Source organism: Erinaceus europaeus, chromosome 20 (assembly GCF_950295315.1).
Source record: "Erinaceus europaeus chromosome 20, mEriEur2.1, whole genome shotgun sequence".
NCBI lineage: Eukaryota > Metazoa > Chordata > Mammalia > Eulipotyphla > Erinaceidae > Erinaceus > Erinaceus europaeus.
This window is the reverse complement of record NC_080181.1, coordinates 56,146,724-56,156,362: the sequence shown is the minus strand read 5'-3', so window position 1 is coordinate 56,156,362 and position 9,639 is coordinate 56,146,724. Positions and strand designations below refer to the sequence as shown.

General features: G+C 59.6%; 2 protein-coding genes across 7 annotated transcripts in view; one reads left to right on the top strand and one right to left on the bottom strand.

Moving 5' to 3' along the window:
* The first annotated feature begins 105 nt into the window (after positions 1-105).
* Positions 106-2,731, top strand: CIB1 (calcium and integrin binding 1). 2 transcript variants are annotated; one of them, XM_060179453.1, is made up of 7 exons: positions 106-260; positions 328-362; positions 671-779; positions 1,750-1,915; positions 1,998-2,116; positions 2,199-2,287; positions 2,478-2,731. In XM_060179453.1, exons 1-7 carry the CDS (start codon positions 210-212, stop codon positions 2,497-2,499), a joined length of 591 nt encoding a protein of 196 aa, XP_060035436.1. In that variant the 5' UTR covers positions 106-209; the 3' UTR covers positions 2,500-2,731. The 2 variants fall into 2 exon arrangements, with proteins under 2 accessions (XP_060035436.1, XP_060035437.1); XM_060179454.1 differs by having other exon boundaries at positions 110-260; positions 1,765-1,915.
* A 450-nt stretch (positions 2,732-3,181) lies between these two features.
* The window catches only part of SEMA4B (semaphorin 4B), a 36,660-nt gene continuing 30,202 nt past the window's right edge, over positions 3,182-9,639 (bottom strand). For 4 of the 5 annotated variants that reach the window (XM_060179438.1, XM_016189184.2, XM_060179439.1 and 1 more), the window contains 7 exons: positions 7,952-8,133; positions 7,722-7,872; positions 6,939-7,149; positions 6,725-6,840; positions 6,337-6,503; positions 5,152-5,237; positions 3,182-5,000 (listed from right to left, as the gene is read on the bottom strand). In XM_060179438.1, coding sequence (XP_060035421.1) covers positions 4,255-5,000; positions 5,152-5,237; positions 6,337-6,503; positions 6,725-6,840; positions 6,939-7,149; positions 7,722-7,872; positions 7,952-8,133 — 1,659 coding nt within the window. In that variant the 3' untranslated portion in view covers positions 3,182-4,254. The remainder of the gene's footprint in view (positions 5,001-5,151; positions 5,238-6,336; positions 6,504-6,724; positions 6,841-6,938; positions 7,150-7,721; positions 7,873-7,951; positions 8,134-9,639) is intronic. The other variant, XM_060179437.1, reaches the window with a different exon arrangement.

Genomic DNA, 9,639 nt, shown 5'->3' with positions numbered 1-9,639 from the left:
TCACGCACGACGCAGCGTGACGACGTAAACACGACGCGCGGCTCCCCCCCCGCCAGGGGGCGGTCCCTGAGACCTGGCCCCGCCCCGGCCCCGCCCCCAGCCCCGCCGGCCGCCGGGGGCGGGGGCCCAGCCGCGGTTACCGCGGGGACTGGACGGGGGCGGACGCGGAAGTGCGGACGGCGACGGCGAACGGGGCGCGCGGCGCGGCCATGGGGGGCTCGGGCAGCCGCCTGTCGAAGGAGCTGCTGGCCGAATACCAGGTGCGCGGGGCCGGGCTCGCGGCGGGCGGCGGGCGGCGGGCGGCGGCTGACCCTCTCTCGCCTGCAGGACCTGACGTTCCTGACCAAGCAGGAGATCGTGCTGTGAGTGCCGCCGCGCCGGGGGCTGGGCGCGGGGCGGGGCCGTCCTGCCTGTCCCGCCGTCGGGAACCGTTAACGCTTGCGGGCCCCCCGCGCAGGAGCGGATTTGGGGGCCGGGGTCCTGGGGTCCGCCCGCGTCTGCAGACCCAGCAAGCTGGCGGGAGACGCGGCTGGAGCCCGGCCCCGCGGCCCCGCGGCCCCGCCCCACCCACCTCTCCTCGGCTCTGGGCTGCTCCTGCCGCGGGGGCAGCTGGGTAACGGGGGCGGGGCCCGGGAGGGGCGGGGCGCCCACAGGCCCCTCCTCCCTCCAGGGCCCACCGGCGCTTCTGCGAGCTGCTGCCCCAGGAGAGCCGCGGCGGGCAAGAGTCGCTGCGGGTTCGAGTGTCGCTGGAGCAGATCCTCAGCCTCCCGGAGCTCAAGGTGCAGACCTGGTATCTGTCCGTCGGCCCCTTTCCTGGGCTGGTGTTCAGCCCCACGTCCTCTGGGAGCAAGGCATTACCCACCCACCCCACCCCCCCTTTCGTGGAAGGATCCACAATGGTGCTTTTTAAAAAATATTTTTTTTATTTATCCCCTTTTGTTGCCCGTCGTTTTATTGTTGTTATTGATGACGTCGTTGTCGGATAGGACAGAGAGAAATGGAGAGAGGAGGGGAAGACAGAGAGGGGGGAGAGAAAGACAGACACCTGCAGACCTGCTTCACCGCCTGTGAAGCGACTCCCCTGCAGGTGGGGAGCTGGGGGCTCGAACCAGGATCCTTATGCTGGTCCTTGTGCTTTGCACCACGTGCACTTAACCCGCTGCACTACCGCCCGTCTCCCAATGGTGCTTATTTTTTAGTGACTTTTACTTTTTCATTTAGACAGCCAGAAATCCGAGAGGGAAGGGGGAGACAGAGAGGGAGAGAGACGCCTGCAGCTCTGCTTTACCACTCGCATAGCTTTTCCCTCTGCAGGTGGGGACCAGGGGTTCGAACCCGGGTCCTTGCGCGCTGTATGTAACGTGCGCTCAAGCAGGTGCACCCACCAACCGGCCCCAAGAGCGCTTTTTTTTTGTTGGACATGGCACACTTCAGCTCTGACTGTTGGTGGTGTTGGGCACTGAGCCTGGGCCGCCTTGCGTGCAAGTGCTGTGCACTGCTGCCCCACGGACTGTGTCCGTCTGTCTTTCCTTTACCAGAGCAGTGCTCAGTTCTGACTTACAGTGGTGTGTGTCGGGGTAAGCCAGGGACTTTGGAGCCTCAGCCATGGAAGTCTTTTTGCAGGGGGCCTGGTGCTGGTGTACCCGGCTAAGTGCACACATTATAGGGTGCAAGGACTCAGGCTCAGGCCCTGGAGGCCACTGGTGGGGTTTGCAGGGCACCTGGGCCGAGACCTGTGCCATCACCAAGGGCTCTGTCACCCAGGCCAACCCCTTCAAGGAGCGCATCTGCAGGGTCTTCTCCACGGCCCCTGACCGGGACAGCCTGAGCTTTGAGGACTTCCTGGACCTCCTTAGCGTGTTCAGCGACACAGCAACCCCAGACATCAAGTCCCACTATGCCTTCCGCATCTTCGGTAAGAACCGGGGGAATCTGGGTGCTGGGAAACCTGTCCCTCTACTTCACTTCCGCTCTGACTTCCTGCATCTGCTTTCCAGACTTCGATGACGATGGAACACTGAACAGGGAGGACCTGAGCTGTCTGGTGAACTGCCTCACGGGAGAAGGCGAGGACACACAGCTCAGTGCCTCCGAGATGAAGCAGCTTATTGACAATGTGAGTGGTGGAGGGGGACGGGGAAGCGGGGCTGCAGGTGGGAGTGGGCCTCTGGCCTAAATACCCCCCTCCCCCCCCCCAGATCTTGGAAGAGTCTGATATCGACAGGGACGGGACCATCAACCTCTCTGAGTTCCAGCACGTCATCTCGCGTTCACCAGACTTTGCCAGGTACTCTGAGTTTAGGCTCCCTGGGTTCCCCACTGCTGCAGCCGGGTTTGGACATGCTTATGTCCATCCTTGCTTCCTTCCAGGAGGGGACACAGCCCACTCCAAAGGGTCTTTGGGGGGTGGGGAGCTGGGACTTAGACCCTCTCCTGCTCTCCCAGTAGAAAAGCTAACATTCTCTCACCTCACTCAGCTCCTTTAAGATTGTCCTGTGACGGGAGCTGCCCAGCTGTCAGGGAGCCTTCACACTGTGGGAGCTGCAGCTGGGGTTCTGCCTGGCGTCCGGGCCGGCCATGCTGGCCCAGTCTGGGGCTGGCGCTGTGCAGTCTTGGCTCTAGGTAGGGCAGAAGGCCTCTGTGGCAGGGCCTCCCCACTTCTCACTTCTACCGTTAGTGTTCTGTTTGGTTCTACTAATTGGTAATAAAAAAAAAAACTTTTAGAAATTTAGACGCGGTGTGGCCTTTGGAACACTGGTGTGTAGAGGGGGCTGAGCCTCGGGCAACTTTGGGGTTTGCTGGAGGTGCCCCAGTTTCCTCATGGATTCAGAGGGCTCTCAGTCCTGAAGTGGTTACTTGAGTTTCTCCCTGTGTTAAAGTGTAGAGAACTGTGGCAAAAGAACAAATCAGTTCTATTATGCAGTCATTTAAAACAGAAAATTTGGATATTGGAATGAAACAAACAGCCCTGTTCCCTGTGCAGAGGTGGAATATAGTAGTTGGGCTCAATGGGACCTGCCCCAGCATCTGTGTGTGCCCTCCTCCCGCCCCCCCTAACATACTGCCCTGGGAGGTGAGGTCAGCCCAGCCACCCCTGCAAAGGGGAGCCACCCCCAGGCCCAGAACTTTGACAAATAAACCAGCCTCAAAAAGCAACACTCCAACAGGCAAGGCCACAGCATCATTTTAGTCTTTTAGATTTTATTACAAAAAAGAAACTGACAGTAAAGTGCTTTCCATTAAAAAAACATATAAATGCCCAAGTCCCCGGGCAGGTTGATGTCTCTCTTGTGGAATGGAGACATTCACGCGGTGGGGGTATGTGGATCCTCCTGCAGTTTTGTGGGCTCAAGATATGGGAAGGGTTGTGGGCTCGCTGGGGCTGGAATGTGTCAGAAGGGGGAGCCGCAATCAAGCTCAGTTTCTTCCTCAACTGGGGGAAATCTGTCCTGGTGCCTCTGGGCTCACACTGCCCCGTGGTCAGAGCCTGATACAGGCCACAAAGGTTCAGCAGGCAGATCTGAGTGGGCTCCATGAGTCCATGAGTCCATGAGTCCAGTCCCCCGGTTGGTTCCAGAAGCGACGGGATGTGGCCTCTAGACCAACCAACTGCCAAGGCAGGACCCAGTTTCATGGTCACCAGGGTGGCCTGAGACAGTGAGTGTGGCGGGTAGGGATCCGATCACCTGGCAGAGGTCCCAGTGTCTGGCGATGGGCACCACAGCCACTGGTGTGTGGCTTGGTAAGCCTCACGGTCCTCGATTTTGTTTCACATTTTCTGTGTATATATCTTTTGTAAAGTCTAGCTTGATTCCTGAATACAGGCTGGGAGTGGGAGACAGCGTAGGCAGCCACCATCTGGATCCAAGTGGACGTATACTCTGATGCATAACTGCCCAGCACGCAGTCCCAGCCCTGTGTGGCAACTCTCATGGGGACAGGCGAGGAGAGTGCCTTGGCCGCGTGACCCATCACAGAGCCACCTGCCTGTGGCCAAGGCGTGCTGTAGCCACCTGCATCTCAACAGTAGCCCTGGCTGTCCTGCTAGCCTCCGTGCCCTGTTCTCTGCACCGCCTGCACCAGGAGCACTGTGGCCGTCGGGCAGGCCCCTCTCCGGCTCGGACCTCCCGGGCCTGCTGTCTGTGAGGGGGGGCTCTCCGTCTGAAGGGAGGGCTGTGGGTCAGCCCCCAGAAGCAAGGCCAGCTGCCCCTCTGCACTCAGGCTCGAGGCCCAGCCACCTCAGGAGATCTGCTCTCACACCACCGAGTCCCGGATCTCGGAGCCCAGGCGGACCCGGGGCCGAGGGCACACCGGGGACACCTCCACAAAGCTGTCCTGGATGCTGAGTGGCCGCTTCTCCGACTCAGTGAAGACCCGGGGCCCCGGGGAGCTGTCCGACAGGGCCTGGTAGCCCCGGTGGTCCAGTGGGATGGTGGGGGGGGCCACGCCATTGAGTGGCCGTGTCTCAGGGGGCACGGCCGGGCGGGTCTTGGGGTGCATGCTGGTGCGCTCGCCCTTCTTCAGGAAGACCTTCATGCCGCCTCGGTGCCGGTAGAGCAGGAAGAGGAAAAGGAGCACCACAGCCAGCACGAAGAGCAGGCACATCACAAGGAACTCCGTCCAGTAGGACTTGCCGACGCCCCAGCTAGCCGAGCCCCCCACGGCCGGCGCGCTCACCCGAGACGTGCTGATGACCGCGGGCAGGCTACCCACGGGGTCAGCGCGGTCAGGTGCTACAGCGTCGTCCACCAGCTCGGGGCAATAGCTGGCCACCAGCTGCCGGAAGCCGCCTTCCAGCGCCCAGCACTGGAACACCCCTAGCTCCTGTGGGCCGCTCACCAGCAGCAGGTCCCCAGTGGGCAGCACGTGACAGGAGGCCGAGTCATTGACAGGGGCCTCGTTGTGTAGCCAGAGCCGGGTGGCCAGGCTGGATAGCAGGGGGCAGGCCAGCGTGTTCATCGTGTTTGGCTGGAACTGCACCGGCTTGCACGGCAGACCTGCTGGTGGAATGTGGGGGGGGACATGGCAGCATCCTCGGGCCACGAGGGGGCCGCCCTGGAGTCGGGGAGCTGTGAGCGACCCTTCTGTCCCCTGGGTTGTGTCCCGCCAGGCCTGGTGCCGCCTCTGCTCCTGCCCTTGCCGGGCACCTACCTGTTCCCTTGGAAGAGCGGCCCCTGGGCGAGGTTGCGTTGCAGAGTTCCTTTGCGTTAGCTCCCTCAATGTCCTGCACCCACGGCCTGAGGACCAAAGCTAGTCAGTGATGAGCCAGAAACCCGGGTGCTGGGTCCAGTGTGCAGGGACCACCCCACCCACCACAGGGCTCAGGCCAGCAGCTCTTGTCAACACAGCACTCATTCCTATCAAAGCGACTCTAATGCCTCCCCGAGTTACAACAGCAGAGAAACCAGGAAAGCAAAGCACAGGCTCTGGTGTGTGCAGTGTGAGGTGGGTGAGAAAGCAGCCATTCTGACTGCACATGGAAAACCTGAGAAATCTGGGGCCAGGCAGTGGCACACCTGGTTAAGAGCACACCTATAAGGGAAAGCTTTGTAAATCAAGCAGGGCTGCAGGTGTCTTCTCTCTACCCTCCCTTCCTTCTTGATTTGTCTCTAGCCAATAAATAGATGAATATAAAAACTGGTAGCAGGGAGCCCCTAGGGGCAGTGGTCCTACCTCCCAGAGAGGTGCAGAGCCTCAGGAATATGCAGAAAGCCCTAGGGGCTCCTGTCACTCACTGGGATTCCCTCCAGGTGATGGAACCAGGACTAGTTTCACTCATCTCTGTTTTGTGGACAAGAACTGTAGAATCTATGGAAGCTACTGTGAAAAACACCCCTATGGGTCTGCTCACTGTTGTGAGCCCCAGCTTTTTCTTTTTAATATTTATTCCCTTTTTGTTGCCCTTGTTTTTTTATTGTTGTAGTTATTATTGATGTCGTCGTTGTTGGATAGGACAGAGAGAAATGGAAAGAGGAGGGGAAGACAGGGGGAGAGAAAGGTAGACACCTGCAGACCTGCTTCACCGCTTGTAAAGCGACTTCTCTGCAGATGGGGAGACAGGGCTTGAACCCGGATCCTTACACTGGTCCTGGAGCTTTGCACCACCTGTGCTTAACCCACTGTGCTACAGCCCGACTCCCCCGGCTTTAACTAAACATGCCCACAGGCCCTGCATGGCTGTGGCCCTGCTACCTGGCCATTTGCAGACACGACTTACTATCTGAGCTCGGCCCTCGAGTCGGAAGGGAAGCCTGTGTGGAATTCAAGGCCACGGAAGGTGCTCCTGGCCCACGGCATGGGAGTGGGGGTGAGGGGAGGGAGACAGGGGAGCCTCACCTGGAGGCGGCCTTGGCTTCCTGGAGGCTGACGTGTCGGCAGCTGGAGCCGCTCCAGGCACAGTAGGGGTCCCGGGCCAGCACGCAGTCCCCGCAGCTCCGGTACAGGCTGCAGTTGGCGACAGGCACCTGGACCACGCCCGAGTGGGAGGAGGCGTACAGCAGCCCCTGCACAGCCAGACCAGGGGTGAGACAGCCCAGGTGGCCAGGGCCGCAGCCAGGGGCCTCCCCAAGCTCCCAGGAACCCCACTGTCTACGAGCCTGGGCCCTGAGTCTTCTCCCTCCTTCGGGGGCAAAGGGGAGGAGGGAGTCAGGGTCAGCCGAGACTTGACTTTCAATTCAGAGGGTTCCCTGGGGACCCCGCCTGGGCTTTCCCTCCAGCCGCTCACCCTGTGGGTGTCTAGGAGCAGGTTGTGCACGGGCTGTCCGGGCGGGAAGATCTGGAGCTCTTCAATAACGTGCACACGGGGGCCCACGCTCACCGCCTTGTGTAGCAAGCCGTCGCCTGGCGAGGGACGGACGGCACTCAGGCCCGGCGCTCAGGCGGGCGGCGCCCAGCACCCAGGGCGCGAGTGGCCAGCACCCCACCCCGGCTGCACTGACCGGTGCCCAGGAAGAGGATGTCATAGGTGCGGTGCAGGCCAGGCACTCGGTGGACGGCCACACGCTGGTAGCGGGCCTGTGGCTGCTGCAGCACCAGGCGGCTGCGCACCTGGCCGTCCATCAGGAAGTGGTCCTTGAGGAAGTTGAGCACGCGGTCGGGCAGCTGCAGGGACGAGCTGATCTTCCTCTCCCGGGCGCTGTTGGTGATACACTGCGAGGGGGACAGTGAGCAGGGTGGGTGACGGGGCCACCTGCAGGCTCCCTGCTCCTCTCACACCCCTGGCCATGCTCTCGGCAAGCTGGCTGATGGCATCCCGAGACCAGGGGGGCAGGAAGGGTTTTAGAAGCCCAAGAGGTTCCAGGGGCCGTCCTCCTGATCAGCTTGAGGCCTAAAACCCCAAGGGTTCCTCAGGAAGAGATGCAGTGCCAGCGCTTGGCACCGCAGGACAGCTCTGAGCCCCAGCAGCAAAGCTCCCACCATGCTGGCTGTGTGGCTCCTCCCTCCTCCCCAGGTTCCTTAACACCTCCCACTTGGGAGCTCGGGGACTCACCCCTGCCCAAGGTGACTGAGGGGTGCGTAGTTATGGGCTCTGGTGCCCTGTAACCAGGCCACCAGAGCCCATAACTGCAGCTCACAGCTGGGGGTGGGGGGGCGCAGTGATGTGAACAGACACCCAGGGGACTGTCACCCTGAGCCAGCCCACAGGCATGCCTTGGAGGAGTTAAGTGATCCCAGCAAACAAAGGGGGCCCTTTGCAATCTGGCTCCGGGGGCAGCACTCACTGCACCAGGCCGAGGCGAGGGCACAGAGTGCATCACGGTGTGCCACTGCTGCGTCTCACGGTTCACCTCCTTGTAGAGGCCGTTGAAGGCTCTCTGCACATCCTTCATGGTGAAGACACAGACGGCAGAGCCCTCTGTGGAGCCCCCATTCCTGCGAGATGACAGCAGTTCAGCGCAGGGGCCCTGGTGCTCTGGGCAAGGCCGGCTCTCCTGTGCACCCAGCCACCTACCACTGGGATGTGAAGACTCCGTAGAAGAGGGTGTCCTGCCAGTCGTTCGGGCTGGGGCTCAGCGTGAAGACGTCCTGCAGCACGTTGAAGGGGAAGCCATCATGCGGCCGCGAGCACAGCAGCTGGGCCTTCAGGAAGGACGTCCAGCGCTGCTGCAGGACCCGCTCGCCACCCTCGTCGCCCTGGAGGGGGAGAAGTGGGCTCAGGTCACCCCGACCCATGGGAAGCTGGTCCCCACCTCCAAACAAGAGGATGGACTTCACAACCAGGGGGCCAAGGAGGACATTCCCTGTTGTGGATGCAGAAAAGGGGACTGGCAGCATGAGGGGGAGGCAGTGGTACACCAGGAAGACCACAGGCTACGAGGTTCAAGTCCCTGGTCCCCACCAGCAGGGGGAAAGCTTCATGAATGGTGGAGCAGTGCTGCAGGTGTCTTTCTCCTTTCTCCCTCTCAACTTCTATTAAAAAAAAAAAAAAAACTGCCACCAGAGCAGTGGAGTTTTTGTGGATGCAGTGACCCCAGAGATAACTCGTGTGTGGGGGGTGGTGGTGGTGGTGGTGAGAAACACACAAACAAGCTGTGATTCACTGCAGAGAATGGAGCTGAAGAGGCACGTGCCCGGGAAGCCCTGTGTGTGACTGGGTTTAGAGCAGGTTTCTGTTTAACCACATACCGTAAAGATCAACAAGGAAAACTCTGCAATGTTGATGGCAGTCTCCCTGTGAGGAGCAGGCTGTGGCCACAGTGCTATACTCACAGTAGGTGAACTGATTCCACTTGACAACCCAGAGGCAGGTCACACAGAGCAGGGGAGCAGGGGTTGGCAGCCTGACCAGAAAATAGGCCCCCCTTTTTAATTTATTTTAATATTTATTTACTCCCTTTTGTTGCCTTTGTTTTATTCTTATAGTTATTACTGTTGTTATTGATGTCGTTGTTAGGACAGAGGAAAGAGGATGGGAAGACAGAGGGGGAGATAAAGACACCTGCAGACCTGCTTCACCGCCTGTGAAGTGACTCCCCTGCAGGTGGGGAGCCGGGGGCTGGAACTGGGATCCTTATGCAGGTCCTTGTGCTTTGCACCACCTGTGCTTAACCCGCTGAACTAGCGCCCGACTCCCCCTTTTTCTTTTTAAAACAGGAAGTAAGGAACAAACCCAGGGCTCGGTGCATGAGTGGTAATTGTCTCCTCAGACCAATTTTTAACTTGAAGAGACGCAAAGAGAGGAAGAGACACAATAGTGCCACCCTGCCATCCAGGGAGCTCCCCTGGTGCTACCGGTGGTTCTTGAACATGGTGCCAGGGCTCACGGACAGCAGTGTGTCCTCCTGAGTGAGCTACTCATTGGCGCCCAGGTTCTGTGCACTGAACCATAATCCTATATGCTGCTTTCCACTGCTCCTACCAGCTTTTTCTCTCTCTCTCTCTCTCTCTCTCTCTCACACACACACACACGTCTATATATAGAGACAGAAATAGAAGGGAAGACTATACACACATATTTATGAATACACACATACATACATCGAGGGATTGAGGGGAGAGAAGAGAGACAGAAAGAGAAGGGAAAACTGTAGCATTGCTCCACTACTATTGAAGCTTCTCCCTTGAAGGTGAAGCCCACAGGCTTGAACCTGGGTCCTCATGCATGGTAATGTGTGTGCCACCACCCAGCCCCTTATGCTG